The 24,231-nt window shown below is 39.2% G+C and overlaps 1 protein-coding gene across 1 annotated transcript in view; it reads left to right on the top strand.

The window, feature by feature from the left end:
• The window catches only part of LOC148162044 (gamma-taxilin-like), a 50,434-nt gene that overhangs the window by 16,534 nt on the left and 9,669 nt on the right, over positions 1–24,231 (top strand). The window contains 4 exon segments of the mRNA XM_088020309.1: positions 1,999–2,090; positions 18,959–19,129; positions 20,966–21,160; positions 23,365–23,484. Coding sequence (XP_087876435.1) covers positions 1,999–2,090; positions 18,959–19,129; positions 20,966–21,160; positions 23,365–23,484 — 578 coding nt within the window.

The raw sequence follows: 24,231 nt of genomic DNA, 5'->3' as shown, positions 1-24,231 counted from the left end.
TTTTTTGACGTCAACCTGTTTCTTCCTCCCTACCCCCCTTGCATTGCAGTTTGTAAAGTGTATACCAACTAGGAAAGTTTTCCTCAGATTCTTAAGATGAAATAACCTAAATACAAGAGTGAACAGTTTAGAAAATAAAAAGGCACCTACCCTCAGGGTAAAAAGGAAACATTATCACTTACTTTGAAGTACCATTTGCCTGCACTTATCTCAGCCACATCCTTCTTCCTGCCAAAGTTATTAAAAGTATTCTTTTTTTTTAAGATTTTATTTATTTATTTGAGAGAGAGAGAGAGAGAATGAGAGATAGAGAGCACGAGAGGGAAGAGGGTCAGAGGGAGAAGCAGACTCCCTGCTGAGCAGGGAGCCCGATGTGGGCCTGGATCCCGGGACGCCAGGATCATGACCTGAGCCAAAGGCAGTCGCTTAACCAACTGAGCCACTCAGGCGCCCTTAAAAGTGTTCTTTTAAAATTCTTTTCCCTGAGGGAAGAACGAATTATTCGACTTTGTTTTCTTGAACCTAAAGTTGGTTAACACCCAGAATATGGTTGGTAAATCACCTGAAAACAATTATAACTCAAATTGGTCCTTGGAAAAGTTGTTGGTCACAGTGGATTTTGTGTGTTTTCGATAGGCAGAGTGTGCTAGCTGAATAGTCTTAAGCTTCCTTCAGTATTTGTATTTGGCCAGTGGGAAGGTTTTGAAAACATTCCCACCCTTTGTAAAATGTTTTACCTTGGAATCAGCAGTTAAGTAAGAGGTGTTTTTTGTTTTGTTTTGTTTTAATTTTATTATATTCGTCACCGTACAATACATCATTAGTTTTTGATGTGGTGATCCACGTTCCATTGTTTTCGAAAAACCGAGTGCTCCATGCGGTACGTGCCCTCCTTAATACCCATCACCAGGCTAACCAATCTCCACTCCCCCTTCCCCTCTAAAACCTTGTTTGTTTCTCAGAGTCCATAGTCTCTCATGGTTCATCTCTCCCTCCGATCCCCCTACCTTCATTTTTCCCTTCCTACTCCTAATGTCTTCCGTGCTGTTCTTATGTTCCACAAATAAGTGAAACCATATGATAATTGACTTTCTCTGCTTGACTTATTTCACTTAGCATAATCTCCTCCAGTCCCATCCAAGTTGATGTAAAAGTTGGGTATTTGCAAATGACACTACAGATAGAGGGCTGGTATCCAAGATCTATAAAGAACTTCTCAAACTCGGCACCCAAAAGACAAATAATCAAGTCAGAAAATGGGCAGAAGATAGGAAAAGACACGTCTCTGAAGAAAAGTGGCTAACGGACACATGAAAAAAATGTTTATCGTCATTAGCCATCAGGGAAATTCAAATCAAAACCACATTGAGATACCACCTCACACCAGTTAGAATCGCAAAAATGGACAGGGAAAGAAACAACAAATGTTGGAGAGGTTGTGGAGAAAGGGGAACCCTCTTCTGTTGGTGGGAATGGAAGTTGGTACAGCCCCTTTGGAAAACAGTGTGGAGGTTCCTCAAAAATTTAAAAATAGAGCTACCCTATGACCCAGGAATTGCATTCCTGGGTATTTACCCCAAAGACACAGATGTAGTGAAAAGAAGGGCCATATGCACCCCAATGTTCATAGCAGGCATGTCAGCAATAGCCAAACTGTGGAAAGAGCTGAGATGCCCTTCAACAGATGAATGGATAAAGAAGATGTGGTCCATATATACAATGGAATAAGTAAGAGTTTATAAACTTTCAGTAAGTGGTGTGCTTACTGTCTTAAGTGCCAAGTAGCTAGTTGCTAATGGCATTAGTAAACTGAAGAAATTTGATGGGGGGGCAGGGGGGGGCTCTTCCTCATAGTTTCACTGATTTACTGGTGACTCTATAGCTGATTAACAGCCTTACATCATAATCTGAATATTTGAATATCACATTTATGTAGAATTTACAGATTGGATTCATTTTTTCCTTCTGGTACTTTTTTTTTCTTTTATTGACCATCAGGAAAAGAAGTGTTATTATTGATGCAAGCCTTAAACACTCTTTCAACTCCAGAGGAGAAGCTGGCAGCTCTCTGTAAGAAATATGCTGATCTCGTGAGTATTAAGGGTGCAAAACCTACGTAAAATAATAGCAAAATGTGTGTTTTAAATAGAATTTTGATATGGCTTTAAATGTAAAGTTGTATTTCACTACAAAATTGAAGGGAAGAATCTCTTTTCATTTTTGTTATTTTTTTAAAATTTTTTTATTGTTATGTTAATCACCATACATTACATCATTAGTTTTTGATGTAGTGTTCCATGATTCACTGTTTGTGCATAACACCCAGTGCTCCACGCAGAATGTGTCCCCTTTAATACCCATCACCAGGCTAACCCATTCCCCCACCTCCCTCCCCTCTAGAACCCTCAGTTTGTTTCTCAGAGTCCATCATCTCTCATGGTTCGTCTCCCCCTCCGACTTACTCCCCTTCTTTCTTCCCCTCCTGCTATCTTCTTCTTTTTCTTTTTTCTTAACATATGTTGCATTATTTGTTTCAGAAGTACAGATCTGTGATTCAACAGTCTTGCACAATTCACACCGCTCACCATAGCACATACCCTACCCAATATCTATCACCCAGCCACCCCCATCCCTCCCACCCCCCACCGCTCCAGCAACACTCAGTTTGTTTCTTGAGATTAAGAATTCCTCATATCAGTGAGGTCATATGATACATGTCTTTCTCTGATTGACTTATTTCACTCAGCATAACACCTTCCAGTTCCATCCACGTCATTGCAAATGGCAAGATCTCATTGCTTTTGATGGCTGCATAATAATCCATTGTGTATATATACCACATTTTCTTTATCCATTCATCTGTTGAGGGACATCTTGGCTCTTTCCGCAGTTTGGCTATTGTGGACATGGCTGCTATAAACATTGGGGTGCACGTACCCCTTCGGATCCCTACATTTGTATCTTTGTGGTAAATACCCAGTAGTGCAATTGCTGGGTCGTATGGTAGCTCTCATTTCAACTGTTTGAGGAACCTCCATACTGTTTTCCATAGTGGTTGCACCAGCTTGCATTCCCACCAACAGTGTAGGAGGGTTCCCCTTTCTGAAGGGAAGAATCTAATTTCTTGAGGCTTAGGTTGATTGTATGGCCTCATTTTATGGTGTGATATATACAACATTTTATTGCTTTCTGACATGTAAGGTAGATTTTGTAAAACTCGGTCGGTTTTAGCATTTCTTTCTTTTTTAAGATCTTATTTATTTGAGAGAGAGAAAGCAAGCATGGTGGTGGGGGCGGGGGCAAGGGAGAGGGAGCCTGAAGAGAGGCTCGACCCCACGACCCTGGGATCATGACTTGAGCTGAAGGCAGATGCTTACCTGACTGAGCCACCTACATGCCCCAGTTCTAGCACTTCTATGTGAGCATTTTAATTGCATGTTTATATACCTGACAATTGTGAGGGGGTAATTTCATGTGTAAATTGAGGAATTCTAGACATGAAAGCAGTATTAAGTTTGAAGGATTTAAGGATTTTGAATTAAGTTGTGAGTTACATGAAGTAGTCTAGCAGTTTCTTAGGAAAATATTTCCTTAGCACCCACTCTATGCCAGGCATTGTATTTTTTTCCCATGTTCCAAAGAAATTGTCTCCTAAAAAGAGTTTGTTCTGAGCTATGGTCTATGTTATTTTAAGTAGCATTAATCCTTTCTTGGGGGATATGGAAGAACTCTCAACATGGAAACCCTGCCATCATTTTAAAAGTGAAGAATGGGAAAGTCATAAAACCTTTTGAAGAACAGTTGTGGGAATTTTTTAGAATCGTTGGTTCTGATGTAAATGCTGAAATTCTTGTGTTTTGTGAAATATTTATGTGAATTATTTCTGGTGAATTGTATGCATTCACACGTGTTATTAAATCAACTACGCTATATCGTATATATTAGATTAAAAGGTATACATCATATCTTCTAATAGACTATGTTTTGTGAATAATGGACTCTAAGTGTAGAGCTGGAACAATTATAGTTACTATTCCTTCAGGTAGTACACATACACCCCACTGGCATTTTCTGAAATTGTGAGATGCAGGAACCACTCAGCATCAATGAAAAGGCCTAGAAACTGTCCAGATGCAAAGATGGCCGTAATCAGAGTTGTTGGATTGCTGGCCTTAGGAAAGGAAAGGGCTGTTGCCATTGGGTAGGGAAGTCAGTCTGTAATGGTACACTCACATGATGAAAATCAAATGAGAAAAGGTAGAAAAAGAAATATGGAGAAAGGAGTGAAACTCACGTAGGAAAGTGGCAGAATGGAAGGTTGGGTATTTGACCTGGTGATGTGATATATCAGCAGGCAGCATGAAAGGATTAGGGAAGAAAGAGCAAATTGACTAGCAAGCAGAGTGGGCTAGGGCAGTCCTTCTCAAACTCATACACATCACCAGAGGATTTTGATTGTAGATTCCGATTCGGTAGATGTAACATTCACTTTATAGTAGGTCTGAGGCAGGGATGGGGGAGATGGCTAAAACACCGTATTCTAGCAAATTACCAGTTGATGGCCAAAGCTGTTGGCCCAGGGACTAGACTTGGAGAAACAGAAATCAAGTGGGGTTTCACTTAGGAGGAGGACACGATAAGTAAGAATTACTGCTTTTGTTTTAGCAAGCAACACATTAGAGACTTTGCTAGTGAGTAGCCTCTCTTTGATCCCATTCAGATTAGTAGTTCTTGTGAGTAATACCAGCAGGCATATTTTGTTTTGAAAAAAAACACAATGTTCTAATACTTTGTTACTTGAAAAACTAATTTCCTAAAAAAGTAGAGTAGTAGAGTTAGGGTACATAACAGTGAGACCATTTTGAGAGTATAACATCAGTATCAGAGTAAAAAGCAAAGGGCCACATTACAGTGGATAGGAGAGACCGAGACACAAATCCCATCCCCAGCATGGCTGCCAACAATCCGGAGGATTGTCTGTGAGGAGCAAAGGGTTCATAGCTCATATCACACACCCCAAGTTTGAAGATCTGCAACTGAGAGACAGACCTCCACAATATCAGGCTTTGAATACTGGTGGGGTTTCTATTCACAAGACCCAAAGGGCAGTGTCACCTGAGATACTGTTCTGTAAGGACTTGTGCCTAGACTCACTTGCCCTAGGGCCCAACACAGAAGCCGCTGTTTGAAAAACACCCAGACTTAATGTGCAAGACACTCATCTGATTATCTTAGAGTGTGGACCTGAGGGACAAGGGCGTGTTGGAATGCTCCTCAGGGACTGTGGTGATAGCAGGCACCATTTTTATACCGTCCTTCCCCTATCCCTTGCTAAAGCCCATGAGTGCCTTTTTTTCCCCGCTTAACTCTAGACCCCCGCGAATCCCCCCTTTAGTGGGTGCCATCTTTGCCCTCTCCCTGTGTGTTGCTACAATCCATGGGAACCATTCTTTTATTTCCTTTTCCTTGGTGGTGCCATCTTTGAGCTCTCCGTCTGCCATGCTCCCCAACTCCCAGGGGGAAGCTTGTTTTTGTGCTTGCCTCCCAGGGGAAAACAGTTTGTTGTCTGGCTCTTGAGGCTGAGGAAGTTGTTTTGCTGGATCCCACAGGACTGTAACAAGCAGGGACAGTTCTTGGCTGATTACCACCCCCAGGGCCCTGCACAGACACCACACAGGTAGCCGACTGAAACATGTCTTCAGTCTTTCTGGGAAACTTTATCATCACAGCTGCAGTCTGAGGGTCTGTCTTATAATAGACATGCCTCGATAGGCAGACTGTAAACATCTCCAGAGATCTTGGAAGATGTGTGTTGTCTTTGAGCTCTCCCTCTCCCACTCTGGAGCACCAGATTCTCTTAGAGAACAGCTCTTATACGTGTCTGCTGCCCACAGGACACCCCTTGAATGCCTCGTCCAGTGGCCACAAAGTCTTGTGTTCCTGGATCCCATAGGGCTGTAACAATCCGAGAGATAGTTCATGGCTAGAACGACCCACAGGACATTGCACAGGCAGCTGACTGAACCATGCCAGCAAGTCTCTGTGAAAAAAGCCTGTTTGCTTGTCCTGAAACATCAGCTCGAGAGGCAGGCTTCAGGTTTCTATATAGTTGCTCTCTTGGAAGAGAGGCCAGAGTATGCCATGATTATTCTCTTCCTCTGCCTCACTACAGCTCACGATTATCTCCCAGAAAGGAGCTTGTTCGCTCCTCTGGAATTCTGATTTTTATGACTTTCACCCAGGGGATACCTCCAGATCTCCTGTTCTGGGAGACAGGCTGGCTTATGCTTCTGGTCCTACAGAACTCCAGATATTTGCGTATTTTAAGATGTGTTATCTGGGCCTGTCTTCCAGTCAGCACAAATCTCAGTGATCTCTCAGACCTGCCTACTTTGGGACACTGACATATCTTGGCACACTGAACAGCTGTGAGTCCATGAAGGGACAAACAGGCCACTGGACACTCACGAAGGCTTGACAGACAACCAAGACGTAAGGCATTGCTGAATTCCACGGTTCATCCCACAGAAGGCACTCCTTCAAGACTAGGAGGGGTGGCTGCTTCATCTGCTGCATAGAAACCAGGACAGAGAGTCAAGAAAAAGGAAGAAACAGAGGAATGTGTTCCAAAGGAAAGAGCAAGATAAAAAACCATAATGAAACAGAGTAAGTAATTTACCTGATCAAGAGCTCAAAGTGATGGTCATGAAGATGCTCATTGAACTCGGGAAAGGAATGGTTGAAAACAGTGAGAACTTTAACAAAGCCTTAGAAAATACAAGAAAGAGCCAAAGAGAAAAGGAATACGATAACTGAAGTGAAAAATACATTAGAGGGGTTCAATAGCAGACTAGATGAGGTAGAAGAAAGAGTTGGTGAACTTTGTAGCAAGAACAGTGGAGCTCACACAATCAGAGCAGCAAAAAGAAAAATAAGAATAAAAAAAGGTGAAGATAGCTGAGGGGACGTAACCGGACAACATCAAGTGGATTAACATTTGCATTATAGGACTCTGAGATGGAGAACAAAGGCAGAAAGAGAAAGAAAATTTATTTAAAAAAGAATAGGTGAAAACTTCCCTAACCTGGGGAAGGAAAAAGACCTTGAGATCCAGAAAGCACAGTTCCGAAGAAGATGGACCCAAACACATCCACACCAGGACGCATCGTACCTAAAATGTTAAAAGTTAAAGACAGATTATTAAAAGCAGCAGGAGAAAACAAAACAAACAACAATAACAACAACAACAACAACAAACACTTGTTTGTTGTTGGGTTCCTATGTATATAAGGTTACATAGGAACCCTACTAGATTATCAGCAGATTTTTTAGGAGAAACTTTGCAAGCCAGAAGGGAGTAATACAATATATTCAAAGTTCTGAAAGGAAACAAAACAAACAAAAACAAAACCTCTAACTAAATGAGAACACCTACCAGGTGAAAGCTATTATTCAGAATTGAAGGAAAGGTAAAGAATCTTCAGATAAGCAGAAGCTTAAAGGAGTTTGTCAGGCCTAAACTGGCTTTACATGAAATGTTAAAGGGACTTCTTCAAGCTGAAAAGAAAGGGTACTACACAGCCATAAAAACACAGGAAAGTCAGGGCGCCTGGGTGGCTCAGTTGGTTAGGCGACTGCCTTCGGCTCAGGTCATGATCCTGGAGTCCCCGGATCGAGTCCCGCATCAGGCTCCCTGCTCAGCGGGCAGTCTGCTTCTCCCTCTCACCCTCTTCCCTCTCGTGCTCTCTGTCTCTCATTCTCTCTCTCAAATCAATAAGAATAAAAAAAAAAGAAATTAAAAAAAATAAGAAAATAGAAACACAGGAAAGTATAAATTGCCCAGGTAGAGGTTAAAGGCTATAAAAGGCAGTGCGTTAATCACTTATAAAGCTAGTATAAAGTTTAAAAGACAAAAGTAGTAAAAATAACTACAGTATAGACATGGACATGGATATATAGTACAGGATAGACATGATAAAAAGATGAAAAATGTGACGTAAAAACATAAAATGCAGAAAGAATTAAAATGTAGAGCTTTAGAATATATTCAGTCTTACATTGCTATCAACTTAAAATAGTCTGGTACACACACGTATATGTATGATGTTATGCGCAAGCCTGTTGGTAACCCAAAAACAGAAATCTATGGTAGATACCCAGAACACAGTGAGAAATGGATGTAAGCCTACCGCTTAAGAAACTCATCAAACCACAGAGGAAGAGAGTAACAGAAGAAGAAAGGAACAGTGGTAGCTACAAAATAGCCAGAAAACAATTAACAAAATGGCACTAAGTGCATACCTATCAATAATTACTTGAAATATAAGTGGACTAAATTATTTAATCAAAAACCTAGTGATTGAATGGATTAAACAACAGCAACCACAACCACCACAAAAAAACCCCAAAACAAGAGCTGTCTATATGCCGTGTATAAGAGAATAACATAAGATATAAGGATGCACACAGACCAGAAGTGAAGGGAAGGGAAAAGACATTCCATGCAAATGAAAACCAAAAGAGAGTTGGGGTAGCTATAGTCAAATCGGACGAAATAGCCTTTAAAATAAAAAACCAAGACAAGGGCATTTCGTAATGAAAAATCAGTCAGTCCAACACGAGGATATAATGGTTTTAAGTATCTATGTCTGCAACTTAGAACAGCCCAAATCAAACACTAAGAGACCTAAAGGAAGAAATAGATAGGAATATAGTATCAGTGAGGGGCTTTCACACTCTATTTACATCAATGGACAGAGCGTCCACACAGAAAATCAGTAAGCGAATATTGGCCTTAAAACAGCACCGTTAGAGCAGATGGACTTAACAGCTATATATGGAACATTCCATGCTAAAGCAATCGAATACACATTGATTTAAAATGCACATGGAACATTCTCCAGAATAGATCACATCAGGCCACAAAAGATTTCTTAGTGCATTTAACAAGATTGAAACCATGTCAGGCATCCTTTCCAAGCACAATATATATATTGGTATACAACAAGAAATCAGTCAGGAGAACTAAAGTGGGAAATTCACAAATGTGTGGAGGTTAAATCACGTGCTGAACCAGTGGATCAGTAAAGGAATTTAATTAAAGGAAATTTTTTTAAATGTTGGGACAAGGGGCACCTGGGTGGCTCAGTTGTTGAGCGTCTGCCTTCGGCTCAGGTCATGATCCCAGGATCAAGCCCCGCGTCTGGCTCCCTGCTCAGCGGGAGGCCTGCTTCTCCCCCTCCCACTCCCCCTGCTTGTGTTCCCTCTCTCGCTGTCTGTCTCTCTGTCAAATTAATAAATAAAATACTTAAAAATAAATAAATAAATAAAATGTTGAGACAATTGATGATGGAAATCACATCATACCGGATTGTGGTATACGAAACTGCAAAACCAGTTTTCAGAGGGAAGTTCATAGCACTTTGCGCCTACCTCAACATGAGAAATCTCAAACAAACAACCTAAGTTTACATATCAAGGAACTAGAAAAGGAAGTTAGGAGAAGGAAGGAATACATAAAGATAATAATATTAAGATCCGAGTTGAAATGAATGATAGACCAAAAAGCAGTAGAAAAGATCAACAAAACTAAGCTGGTTCTTTGAAAAGATTAACAAAACTGACAAAATCTTCAGCTAGACGTAGCCAGAAAAAATAGGGATGCCTGGGTGGCTCAGTCAGTTAAGCGTCTGCCTTTGGCTCAGGTCATGATCCCAGGGTCCTGGGATCTAGCCCCACGTCAGGCTCCCTGCTCAGCAGGGAGTCTGCTTCACCCTCTCCCTCTGCCTGCCTCTCTGCCTACTTGTGCTCTCTATCTCTCTGTCAAATAAATAAATAAAATCTTAAAAAAAAGAAAAAGAAAAATACAGAGAGGCCTCCAATAAATGAAATAACTAATAGAGGAGACCTTGCAAGTGATAGCACAAAAATACCATTAACTATAGCTGCTGATAGTGGTTGTCTGTGGGAAACCAATTCCTAGGCCCTGATCATTGAGCCACACTACCAGAATAATCTTGCCTCCTGGCCGTAAGTGAAAGCCATGGTGCCTAGGACTAGGGGAATTAGGTCTTGAGGATGGATGATGTCTTTCCTTCTCCCCTCTGACCTCCACCAAAAAGGAAACAGACAAAAGTTCCATGGTCGTCTTTGATTCTTACTCTGTACCACATGAAATGCAAACTCCAGAATTTATAGCCATATCTAAAATCAGTACCTCAACTTGCATTGCCGAAAGCTGTTTTTCCCCTGAGGACCTTACTCCCTTTTGGTCTCCCCTCCCTCCCCAAATATCTTGAGGCTAGGAGGTGCACCCTTCGCACTTCTTTCTGTTTCTCTGTCTTCTTTTTTCTTTTTTTCTTTTTTTTAAAGATTTTATTTATTTGACAGAGAGACACAGTGAGAGAGGGAACACAAGCAGTGGGAGCGGGAGAGGGAGAAGCAGGCTTCCCGTGGAGCAGGGAGCCCGATGCGGGGCTCGATTCCAGGACCCTGGGATCATGACCTGAGCCGAAGGCAGACGCTTTAACGACTGAGCCACCCAGGCGCCCCTCTGTCCTCTTTTTTCAAAACCTGTGTTTCCAAAGTTTTGAAACAAATCTAGCTCTCGTGCTGTTTTTTTTGTTGTTGTTTTTTTTTCTCTCTCTCTCTCTTTTTGTTACTGTCATGAACCATCTTTTCTGGTCACGCAACTCTCTCACTCATTGAAGACTTTTGCACTGACCCACAGTGGTCCACGGTACCCTGACTCCTATTCTCAATCCTGGTGCTTCCTCACTGTGGGTGCCCCATATGAAACTCCAGCCCTGGCCTCTTGTTTCTGTGTTTTTAAAATAATGTATTTTAATATATATACATACATACCATTAAATGTACCATATTAACCACTGGTAAGCAGTGCATTTCAGTGGTATTAAGTAAATTCATATTGTTGTGAACAGTCGCCACTGTCCATCGCTAGGAACAAACCAAACCTCTAAATGGTAACTCCTCCTCCTGCTCTCCCTCAGCCTCCAGTAACCACAATTCTACTTCCTACCTCTACAATTTTTGACTACTTGAGGTGTGTCATTTAAGTGGTATACGTACATACATATACACTGTTTTATATCATGTAGCGTGTCTCAGAGTTCATTCATGTTGTAGCATGTATCAGAACTTTCTTTCTAGCAGAATAATATTGCATTGCATGTGTATACCACAGTTTGTTTATCCACTCATCCTTTGATGGACATTTGTTTTGTTTATATCTTTTGGCTGTTTTGAATAATGCCTCTATGAATATGGGTGTACAAATAATCTGTTCATGTACCTGCTTTCGGTTATATCACGTGCATACCCAGAAGTTGAATTTGTGGATTATATAGTACTTCTGCATATACCCCGGTGGCTATAGCCAGCCAGCAATGCTCAATGATTGCATTTGCTCCACATCTTTGCCAACATTTGTTGTTTTCTGTTTGTCTGTTAAAAGCCATTCTAATGGGTGTGAAGGGGTATCTCACTGCAGTTTTGTTTGCATTTCTGTAATGACTGGTAATACTGTGCATCTTTTATATGCTTACAGGCAATGTGTATGTCTTCTTCGGAGAAATGTCTATGCAAGTCTTCTGCCCATTTTATAACTGGGTTGTTATTTTGTTCTTATGTTTTAGGAACTGTCTATAACGTGCAAATACTAATCTCTTATGATATGGAACTTAACATTTTTTTTTCTGTTCTGTGAGTTGCCTTTTCACTTCCTGGATAGTGTCCTCTGATGTACAACAGTTTTTAATTTTGATGGAGTAAGTTGTTTGTTTGTTTCTTTTTCTTTTCTTGCCTATGTCTTTGGTATCAGGTCCAGGAATCATTGTCAAATGCAAGGATTCTTTTCCCTAAGTTTTCTGGTAAGAATTTTACAGTTTTAGGTCTTACATGTAAGTCTTTGATCCATTATTTTTTCTTTTAGGAGACATTTGGGATACAGTCTCTAGGTGGTTGTTGTTGTTGTTTAATAGGGTTCTTCCTCTTTTTTTTTTTAGTATAGTTGTTAACGTTATACAACATGGTGACTGGACAAATTTAAACATTATGCTATGCTCACTACAAGTGGAACTACCATCTGCCCCATTACATCCCTATTACAACTGTGCCTTTTACTCTTGACGCTTAATCGTTCCATAATCGGAAGTCTGTTATCTCCCACTCCCCTTCACCCATTTTGCCCATCTTCCCACTCCCCTCTGGCAACCATCAGTTTGTTCTCTGTGCTAATAGGTCTAGTTCTGCTTTTTGTTTGTTTATTAATTTTTTCCCTTAGATTCCACTTATGAGTGGAATCTTGTGGTATTTGCCTTTCTCAGTCTGACTCATTTCAATTAGCATTGCACCCTCTAGTCCTGCCATGTTGGTGCAGATGGCATGATCTCATCCTCTTCTATGGCTGCGTAATATATCATTGCATGTTATACCACATTTTTCTCACCCATTTTTCTTAGGTTGCTTCCAAGTCCTGGCTGATCTAAGTAATGCTGCAGTAAACTTTGGGACACATATTTTTTCGAATTCATGTTTCATTTTCATTGGGTAAATACACTGTCATTGAATTACCAGCTCATACGGTAATTCTTTTTTAATTTTTTTTGTGGAACCTCCATACTTTTTCCACAATAGGCTGTACCAGTTTGCAGGAGGGTGGTTTTTCTCCACGTCCTCATCAACAGCTGTTGTTCCTTGTGTTTTTTATTTTAGCCATTTGGGCAGGTGTGAGGTGATAATCTTATGATGGATTTGATTTTCACTTCCCTGAACATTATTGATTTCTTTTAATTAAATTAATTAATTTTTAGATTTTATCTATTTGAGAAGGACAGTGAGAGAGAGAGAGAGAGTAGGGGCGGAGTGGGGGGAGGTGCAGAGGGAGAGGGAGAAGCACTCTCCCCACAGAGCAGGGAGTCCGATGCGGGGCTCGATCCCAGGACCCTGAGATCACGACCTGAGCCAAAGGCAGACGCTTAACCGATGGAGCCACCCAGGCACCCTGAGTTGTTTAAGTTCTTTATATATTCTGGCTATTAGGCCTTTATCGGTTATGTCATTTGCAAATATCTTCTCCATTTAATAGGTTGTCCTCTGTTTTGTTGATTGTTTCCCTTGCTGTGCAGAAGCTTTTATTTTGGCATAGACCCAGTAGTTTTTGTTTTTGCTTCCTTTGCCATAGGACACATAATGGAGAAAAATATTGCTGCAATTGGTGTCAGAGACATTACTGCCTGTGCTCTCCTCTAGGAGTTTTATGATTTCGGGTCTGACGTTTAGGTCTTTAGTTCGTTTTCTGTTTATTATTGTGTGTGGTGTAAGAAAGTGGTGCAGTTTCATTTTTTGGCTTCTTGCTGTCCATTTTTTCCCGAACCATTTGTTGAAGAGACTGTCTTTTTCCAATTGCATATTCTTGGCTCATGCCAAAGGTCGGTTGACCATATACCTTGGGGTACCTTTCAGGGTTTTCTGTTCTGTTCCATTGATCTGTGTGTCTGTTTTTGTGCCAGTACCATGCTGTTTTGAATACTACAGGTTTGCATTATTTCTTGAAGTCCGGCAACATCTTACCTCCAGTTTCATTCATTTTTATCAGTATTTCTTTGACCATTCAGGGTCTTTTGTGGTCCCACACAAATTTTAGTTTCATTTGCTCTAGTTTTGTGAAAAATGCTATTGGCATTTTGATACGGATTGCATTAAATGTGTGGAATGCTTTGGGTAATGTGGAGATTTTAACAGTATTCCTCAAATCCACAAACATGAAATATCTTACCATTTGCTTGTGTCATCCTGAATTCATTCCATAAGTGTTTGTTATAGAGTATAGATGTTTCAGCTCAGTGTTAACTTTTTTCATAGGGTTGTTGAATTAATTTATTTATTTGGTACAATTATAAATGGTATGTTTCTTTAATTTCTCTTTCTGCTACTTTGTTATTAGTGTATAGGAGCACTACCTATTTCTGGGCATTAATGTTGTATCCTGCCACTTTGCTGAATTAGTTTATGACCCATAGTAGTTTTTTTTGCTGGAGTCTTTATGATTTTCTGTGTCATCTGCAAACTTCAATTTCATTCTTTTTGGATATTATTTCCCCAGCATCTTTTGTTGAAGACACAGGTTTTCCCCCATTGAATGGTCTTGGCAGCCTCGTTGAAAATCATTTACCATGTACTTGAAAAACTATTTCTGTACTGTTTATTCCATTGATCTGCATGTTTGCCTTTATTCCAGTCCACACTATTTTGATTAGTATAGCTTTGCAGAAGTTTTAAAGTCAGGAAGTGGTGAGATATTCAACTGTTCTTTTTCAGTATTTGGCTATTCTTGTCCCTTGAGATTCCACATGTTTAGCGTGGATTTTTGTACTTTTGTGAAAAACCAAAAACCAAAACAAAACAAAAAAGCCCACACCATTGGAAACTTGATAGGGATTTCACTGAATCTGTAGATCACTTTGGTAATGTTGCCATCTTAACAATATCCTGACACTAATATAGCCACCCCATTTGTCTTTTGGTTCTCTTTGTGTGTAATGTCTTTTTCTTACCTATTTACTCTACCTATGTGTATTTTGGATGGTAAGTGAGTCTCTTGTGGACAGTGTGTAGTAGGCTCATGCATTTGCTTGCCCATTTATTTACTTACATTTTTTATTGAGATATAAATGGCACGACATTTAATAGTTTCAGTTGTACAGCATAATGATTAACAGTTGTATATGATCGAAAATGATCACAATAAGTCTAATTAACGTCCATCAACACACATCATTCACAAATTTTATTTTTCTTGTGATGAGAACTTTTAAGATCTTCTGCCTTGCCAACTTTCCAATATACAGTACAGTGTTAGTTACAGTCACAATATAATACATTACATCTTCAGGACTTATAACTGGAAATTTGTACCTTTTGACCACATTCACCCATTCTTGGCTCCCCCACCAACTCTGCTTCTGGCCACTACCAGAATTTCTTTTGTTTTTGTTTTAGGATCCACATATAAGTCAGGTCACAAGGTATTTATTTTTCTCTGCCTGACTTACTTCACTTAGCATAATGTCCTCAAGGCCCATCCATGTTGTTGCAAGTGGCAGCATTCCCTTCCATTTTTATAGCTGAATAATATGCCCCTTCCCCTTTCTGTGAGTGTATGACTTCTTTATCCATTCATCAGTCAGTCGACACAGGTGGTTTTATGTGTGGCTAATGTAAATAATGCTTCGGTGCACATATACGTTTGAGTTTGTACCTTCATTTCCTTCACAAAAGTACTCACAAGTGGAATATGGTACTCCTATTTTTAACTTTCCAAAAAACGTCCATACTAATCACCATGGTGGTTCTGTGGTTCTGAGCCTCTTGTAGGACAGTTCTGTTTCTGTGCAAAATGCCATTACAGTTTGGATACAGACTGCATGAATTAGTAGATTGCCTGGGGTAGTATGAACATCTTAGAATGATAATTCTTCCAACCCATGAGCATGGAATTGCTTTACATTTATTTGTATATTACTCATTTATTATTATTATTATTTATTTATTTGACAGAGAGAGACAAAGCGAGAGAGGGAACACATGCAGCGGGGAGTGGGAGAGGGAGAAGCAGGCTTCCCACTGAGCAGGGAACCCGATGCGGGGCTAGATCCCTGGGATCATGACCTGAGCCGAAGGCAGACGCTTAACAACTGAGCCACCCAGGCACGCCCCTTTTTTTTTTTTTTCATCAACATCTTACAGTTTTCAGTACAGGTCTTTCATCCTCTTGGTTAAATTTATTCTGAAGTATTTTATTAGTGTAATCGTATAAGGGATTGTTTTCCCAATTTCTCTTTCTGATACTCCCTTTGTTGCTGTGTAGAGAAAAACACAGCTGATTTCTGCATATTAATTTTATATTCTTTAACTTTACTGATTCATATATCCATTCTAACAGTTTTTTCGTCGAGTTGTAAGGGTTTTCTCTACATACATATCGTGTCATCTGCAATTAGTTAGAGACACTTTTTTCCTTTCCAATTTGGATTATTTTATTACTATTTTTTCTTGTTGAATTGCTTGGCTAGGATTTCTTTTCTTTCTTTTTAAGATTTTATGTATTTATTTGACAGAGAGTGAGGGAGCACAAACAGGGGAAGTAGCAGAGGTAAAGGGAGAAGTAAGCTCCCTGCCTGACACAGGGCTCGATCCCAGGACCCCTGGATCACGACCGGAGAGGAAGGCCGGCGCTTAACCGACTGAGCCACTCAGGCACCCCGTGGCTAAGATTTCTGATACTATGTTGAATTAAAGTGGTGAGAGTGGGTATCTTTGTCTTTTTCCTGATCTTAAAGATCAGGAAAGCACTGATTTATTTATAGAGACAGGGAAGAGAGGGGGAGAGGGAGACCGAGAGAAAGGATCTCCAGTAGACTCTATGCTGAGGGTAGAGCCCATCACAGGGTTTGATCTCAAGACCCTGAGATCATGACCTGAGCCAAAATCAGAAGTTGGATGCTTAACCTACTGAGGCACACAGAGCCCCCTCGGCTTTTCACCATGGACTGTGATGTTAAGTGTGGGCTTATCACATATGGCCTTTATTGTGACGAGGTGTGTTTCCTCCAAACCCACTTTATCAAGAGTTTTTATCATAAATGGATGTTGGTTTTTCTGCATGTACTGTGAAGATCCTCTGGTTTTTATCCTTTATTTTTTTATTGTTTTAGTATATCATATTGATTGATTTGTGAATGTGGAACCATTCTTGTATTCCTGGGATAAATCCCACTTGATCGTGGTGTCTGATCATTTTACTGTATTGTTGAATTTGATTTGCTAATATATTGTTGAAGGTTTTTGCATCTATCCTGCTCAGGGATACTGGCGTATAATTTACTTTCCTGTCTTGTCCTTGTCTGGTTTTGCTGTCAGCATAATGCTGGCCTCATGAAAATGAGATCAGAAGTGTTCCCTCCTCTTCAGTTTTTTCTTGGAAGAGATTGAGGTGGGGTGTTAATTCTTAAAAGTTTGGTAGAATTCCCTGGTGAGGCCCTTGGGTCCTAAACCTTAGTTTGTGGGGAAGTTGTTGATTACTGAGTTAATCTCCTTGTAATTTGTGTGTTCGTATTTTCTATATCTTCATGATTTTGCTCATAGGTTATTTGTATCTAGGAATTTATCAGTTTCTTCTAGGTCGTCCAATGTGTTGATCTCTAATTGTGTGTGATAATCTCTTATGATCCTTTGTATTTCTGTGGTATTTGTTTTTATGTCTCCTCCTTCATTTCTGATTTTGAGTCCTGTTGTTTTCTTGGTAACTGTGGCTAAAGATTTGTCAATTTTATTATTATTATTTTTAAATCAGCTTAGTCACTGAGGTTTTCTATTGCCTTTTTAGACTCTATTGCTTTTATTCCACCTGATCTGCGCTATTTCCTTACTTCTACTAATTTTGGGTTTTGTTTATTCTTTTTTTTTTTTTTTTAGTTCCTTGAGGTATAAATTTAGGTGGTTCTTCATTTGGGCTCTGTGTTTTGAACTTCACTGTTAGAAATGTTTTTGCTGCGTCCCATAAGAAGATCTTTTTTAATTTCTTTTGATTTCTTCATTGATCCATTGGTTTTTCAGTATGTGATGTTTAATCTCCACACATTTGTGTATTAACCCTTTCCCCCCCTTGATATTGATTTCCTGTTCCGTACCATATTGTTTGAAAAAGGATGATTACGATTTCAGTGTCCTCAAAATGGGCTTTGGGGCCTATCATAAGACCTATCCTGGAGAATGTTGCATGTGCACTTCAGAAGAATGTGTATTCTGCTTTTGGGTGGGATGTCTCTGGTGCAGTTTTGTTATATCCTTTTGGTCTAACCTTTTTTAATCCATAGGTTGATTTTCTGTTTGGGTGATCTTCCTTCTTGTCTCAGTGGAGTTTGCTTTGAAATCTGTTTTGTCTGAAATAAGTGTAGTTACCCCAGCTTTTTTGGTTTCCATTTGCATGTACAATTTTTTCCATCCCCTCATTTTCAGTCCTGTGCATTCTTATTGTTGAAGTGAGGCTCTTCTAGGCAGCAAATGGCCAGTCTGTCTTGTTTTTTTAAATCCGTTCAGCCACTCTATGTCTTTTGATTAGAGAATTTAGTCTATTTACATTTAAAGTAACTGTTTCTGCTGTCCCTACTGCTGTTTTGTTCATTGTATTCTCTGTTAATGAATTACCAGTGTAAATGTGCTGTACTCATAGACCATAGTAGGACTTAAAAGCAAAACTATTCTTTCCTGGCAGGAATTTCAATGAAAGTATTTTTAGTAGCTGTAAACATGTTGCCTCCAAGAGTGTTTGTTTTTTAAGATTTATTTGTTTGAGAGAGAGAGAGAGTGCGAGCGAGTTGCCTGAACATGTGGGGGGAGGGGCAGAGGGAGAGAGCGAGAATCTCGAGCAGACTCCCTGCTGAGCACTGAGCAAGACACGGCTGGATCCCATGACCCATGAGATTAGACCTGAGCTGAAACCGAGTCAGATGCTTAAGTAACCTAGGAGTGTTTGATAAATCAACATTTGTCAACATTTTTTTTCTTCATGAAAGCTTTATTGAAGTGTCAGCAAGACTCCTATAATTTGCTCTGTCTACAATTGCCTTCTTCTCACTCACAAAGAGCTGCTAATTTTTTCAATAAAGTAGTTTTTGTATGTTCTTGTAGAAAAGCAAACCCAGATGGTGTGTGCGTTCATAAGTTTTCCTAAAAGATCTCTCTTTGTTTTTCATGAAAAAAATAGACACTGAGGTTTGATTTTCTTCATACACTAAATTATTTGCATACTTTTTTTATGTCTCAACTGAATAAGAAAGTAGTAGAAAGATTCCATGATGGTACCTCCCCAATTCTGCCAACTGTAACTCAGAGGTTCTTACTTTACTTTGTAAACGTATGGAGTGCTTGTTAATTTTAGCTGGAGGAGAGCAGGAATGTTCAGAAGCAAATGAAGATTTTGCAGAAGAAACAAGCCCAGATCGTGAAAGAGAAAGTTCACTTGCAGAGTGAACACAGCAAGGCTGTCTTGGCAAGGAACAAGCTAGAGTCTCTTTGCAGGGAACTTCAGCGTCACAACAGGACATTAAAGGTTAGTTTTTTGACTTTTTTGTTTTTCAGGAGATCGTTAGGGTGATTTTATCATCACTGTGTATGTGTTCGAAGTAAATCCTTGCTTTCACTTGCTGTACTGGAACTTGGTTATAATAATGGCTGCCCGTTCATACTCTTAGGTACACTTGCTCTGATAGGTTAGGTTCCTGAGCAGAGGACTTTGTGGGGTCCTCAAGGACATACTACCTTGCTTACTTGTTTATTCATTTTTGCCTGGGTTAATGCTGTATGTGAGTCCACTATAAATCTGAGACTCACTCTGTCTATCCAACTCGTGGTTTCAGCTTCAAGGAAGAGCTCTGTAGTATGTATATCTTATACTTGATCACAGGGAACCGAGATGGTATTGATGTTTCTGTCCATAGCCTTCCTGCTTAGTAGGGAGCTCAGGGTGGCCAGATACTCTGCTGATCATTAACGTAGTTGATTACCACACTCTTCTTAGATAAGAAATGAAATGCTTAGCTGAAATGAAGAGACTGGTAGGTACAGACTTGAATCAGAATGAGTTTAAGAAGGAAAAACAGGTTGCAGAGCCGAGCCGCACTATGGATGCTGATTGGTGAGGGTGCCTGAGTATTCTCTGCCAATCTTCAGCTATTCAGTTGCTAAATACTGCAGAATAGCACTTATACCTAGGCTGATTTTATGTACCTGTGTGTATGTAAAAAGTATATATAAATCCAGGTAGTCCTATATATAAATTAATGTCCTGTATATAGGATTATAGATTATTTGATTATTTGTATATGAAAAGGGCTATATGTGTGTGTATTATATATGCATATGATTTTATACATAAAGTATATGTATATTTATACATAAAGGAAGAGGGAACAGGTATCAAAATTTGTGTAAACCAGGGAAGAAGGAACAAGAACAGAGACTCTAGAAGGACTCTGCCTTCTATAAAGGGAACGTGTCTGCCTTTAGCTAACAGTAGCTAAGCAGGTACAAATGGAGTAGGATTTTGATTAAGTAGGATTTCTAATTACCTCTGTCACAGCAAACTCCCTGGAATATAGGATGACTCATGAAATGAATCCTTATGTAGTGTGAGGCTTGCCCCCCGCCCCCCCATTTAGAAGCCTTAAATTTGGATTTAACGAAAGTGGGTTTTTTTCCTCCTTATTTCAAATTAACATTTTGACTAGACTGATCACTGTTTAGGTAAAGCTCTTTTGTGCTTGTATCCTATGAAGGATGGAGAGTAAGGGTTTTTTTTTGTTTTTTGTTTTTTTTATTATGTTCACTTAGCCACCGTACAGTACATCATTAGTTTGTGATGTAGTGTTCAGTGATTCATTAGTTGTGTACAAAACCCATTGCTGGGTATTAAGGAGGGCACGTGTTGTGATGAGCACTGGGAGAATAAGCTTTTAAAATAAAGGTTCCATGTGTCCCTTGACTCTCAGGGAATGGAAAGTGTGACTCAGAAAGTAGGCTGCTAGATGGGACATCTCTCTTCAGACTGATATAGAATGATGTTTTGCCAAACCAGTGAGGAGAATAGTGGGGAAAATAATGAGGAAGAATATGACTGTGTGGAGAAGCTTCTTACTTGCGCTTTGGGCAGTAAGGTCTGCACGGTCAGCAAAACACTTATTTGGTAAGCAGGGCAATTGTTTCTCTCTGATTATCTACTTAGGAAATATGTTTGCTTTTAAATGAAAGTTTTCTGGTCATAGATAAGGAGAAGGAGGTGAGAAGCATACTTGGGGCAGGATTACATGAACTGACATAGCAGTAACGTGAGCAGTTTATGTATGAGTTTTATACCATACCAGTAACAGAAATTATTTTGGATAATAAGGAAGAAAATACGCAGCAGGCACAAGAAGAGGAAGAACATCGTAAAGAAGCAACTGCACGTTTCCAGTTTACTTTAGATGAAATCCAGGCACAGCTGGAACAACATGACATACACAATGCCAAGCTCCGCCAGGAAAACACTGAACTGGGAGAGAAGCTGAAGAAACTTGTTGAACAGTATGCATTAAGAGAGGAGGTAAAGACGTTTTGTTTATATAGCTACTTTCTGCAAGACATGTTGAGTGGTACTTGTTTTCCATGCGATAGTAGAAGATTGTGGTTTTAGCATACAGATTGTTTTTCTCATACCCAACCTACCAGTAAATAAATATTTGGCCCCCCGATATCCAATAACTCAGACTTCCATGGTAATCCATCATATATCTATGATGATACAAGGTATAGTACCATTGCATTCTACCTACCATACTTTTTGGGAGAAAAAAAAAAAAGAAGCTTCTTTTAACAGAGCACCCAATCTTCTTGGTTGTCACACACAGTAAGTTTACAGGAATGATCTATAGCCGTACAGGTGCAGTTATTTTACACAAACTAGTCTGGAAGTTCCGTGGCATCCAGCTTAAGAGGAAATTGGTGATAACAGGCTCATTAAATTTTGTTACTTTCTGAGTTCAAGTGTACAGGGTGAGAGCCTTTGGGTTTTCCAGAGGGTACATTCCTCTGCCTTTATTATGCTTTAAGGGTAGTAAAATGTGGCATTAGGTGTGTTGAACTCCTCACACAACAGATTAAAACTGCTAATTCAAAAACATTCTGACCAATAAAAATAGCTAAAATGGTAAATTTTAAAATGGTGTATTTTATTCGCCAAAAGGGCCCCCAAACAAATCCAACAACAATTTCTATGGCCTTTATCCAATTGTACTTCAAATTTTAGATTGTTTTAACTTACGGAGTTATTTACAGCCTTTGAAAACATAGTTAGGATTTTGAGCATTTTCCTAACTATTCTCGTTCATTCATCTTTTAACAGCAAGTCTGTGTTTAAGCATATCCGAGATGTCATATTACTTCACTCAGCACTATTTGAACATATCTTGAAAGGACAAGACTCTCTTGAAGCAGAAACACAATACCATTTTCACACCAAAATATTTAATAATAATTACTTAATCAACTACCTTGTCACTACCCACCTTTTTCTGTTCCCCAACCCCCTTTTTAAGATTGTTTTAATCAGATCCAAACAAGGTTTATACGTTTCATTGGTTGTTGTGTCTCAAGTCTTTTTTCAAATACAGGTTTCCATCTCTGTGTTCATTCTCCGTGCAGTGTATTTATTGAAGAAACTGTTTTTCAGGCCTACAGAGTGGATTGTCCTCATTTTCTTAAAGTTTTCTTTCATTCTGTGGTTGTTACAAATGACAGCCTATTTCATTATTAGAGTGGCACATTTTGAAAGTGTATGTTCAAATCATACTACGTGTAAGTCTTTTTGTTTTAGAATTTTCTCTCGTCTGCCCTTTTTTGTAAATGAGGTCAGAATATAATTTGATAATCTAAACAATTTACAAATTGTTTAGACAAATCTAGTGCACTCCTTAAAACTTAGATGACTCATTATTATCTAGCATTTCTTCCTATCACATGGAATATTGAACAAAAAGTTTTAATGTTTCTCCATCTGTAAGGGATGTTCTGATGACTTTATTATACAGAAATACTACTTAACAACCCAGTTTGGAAATAGGAATGACCTCTTCTCTTACTAAGTGTCTAATGTGGTTAGGCACCAAGCACATTAAATACGGTAAGCATTGTATTGATTTTTACAATAACGTCAGAAGGTACATGTGTGGCTGTCCTTCATATAGGACAATAAAGGAGCTGAGATTCATCAAGGAGCAGAATTTGTCCAAGGCCATACACTGAGCCATGATGCAACCCCAGGCCATTCCTACCACTTACCATGCTACTACTATCTACTCTAAGAAATTTGGGGAAATTTAATGAGGAGAAAAAGTATCCTGGAGTTGTGTGTGTGATAAATGGGTTCCGTAGTTTTATCTCCTTATCTGTCTGGGGTTTTTTGGTTGTTGTTGTTGTTGTTTGTTTGTTTCTTTTGATAATTTGAGCCTAATTCTCAGTGTAAAGCAGAAACAGGAACTACAAAGCCATTGATTGGGTTAGACCCCATCAACAAGAATGGCCTCAGGTTAGTAGTCAGAGGGAATCATTTCTGCAGCTGCAGAGTGGTTTGCAAGGTGACATGAATAGATGCTTCTGCAAACACAAGGATAGAAAGACCCAATGTTATTAGTTATGGTGGTATGAGCAGAAAGAACAGGGAAGGAAATTATTGTTAACTTGTGTTGTATCTCCTCACCAATGTATAGCCTTTTTCATTAAGTGACGGGAGAAATTTTATATTTTCTGTAGCATATTGATAAAGTGTTCAAACATAAGGAACTGCAGCAACAGCTTGTGGATGCCAGGCTTCAGCAAACAACACAGCTCATAGAGGAAGCAGATGAAAAACACCAAAGGGAGAGAGAGTTTGTAAGTTCTGTTTCCTGAAAACATTATTGCACAATTGTAAACAAAACATTTAAAATCCTTAAATTCATTCAATATTTTACATAGACCTGGGCATGTAATTTGTTTTTTTACTGTCAAGATTGAGAAATTTTAGAATACATTCTGCTTTTTATTTCTGGTGAAATTTTCTTACAGAAATAGGCTTGGAAATAATTAGACCAAGTGAGTCAAAAGACCTGCAGTTGGCGATTTTGTTCACGTGTAGAATGTTATCTTGACTTTTAGGTAACAGTCACCAGGTACAACAGTTGTGGCAGGTATTGGCAAATTAGGCCTTAAGAGCTACAGACAGTTACATTTCAGATCAAGTTTACTGTCTCCTACAGCCTGTACATTTTCTCTTAAATGAGTAACTTGAAATAGGCAAGCTGGTTGTTTAACAACTCTGGTATAATTTTCTGGTAGAATTTAACAGAATTCTCTATTTCCTTAATCATGTAGCATTTTTCCCCTGAGGATGTACTTAGATTATTTTGTGTGTCAGTAATTGTGAACATAGTGAAATCTCATATGTAACATACACAGGTCAAACTGTATATGCTTAAGTTAGCTTAGATAAATTGTGGACTATTTCATCAAGCATTTCACATTTCATTCAAGTACCCTAGATGCTGAGGTAATGATGATATGAAATGCTTAGTTCCTGAATCTTCCTCAGGATGTGAACAACACATACTAAGTCTGAGTTTGGAAAGATGGATTTTCCAA

This window comes from Eumetopias jubatus, unplaced genomic scaffold, assembly GCF_037043125.1.
Source record: "Eumetopias jubatus isolate StellerSeaLion01/CBP00866 unplaced genomic scaffold, mEumJub1_p1.0 scaffold_23, whole genome shotgun sequence".
Taxonomy (NCBI): domain Eukaryota; kingdom Metazoa; phylum Chordata; class Mammalia; order Carnivora; family Otariidae; genus Eumetopias; species Eumetopias jubatus.
Note: the sequence above shows the minus strand (reverse complement) of the source record. Positions and strands in the feature narration are given on the sequence as shown.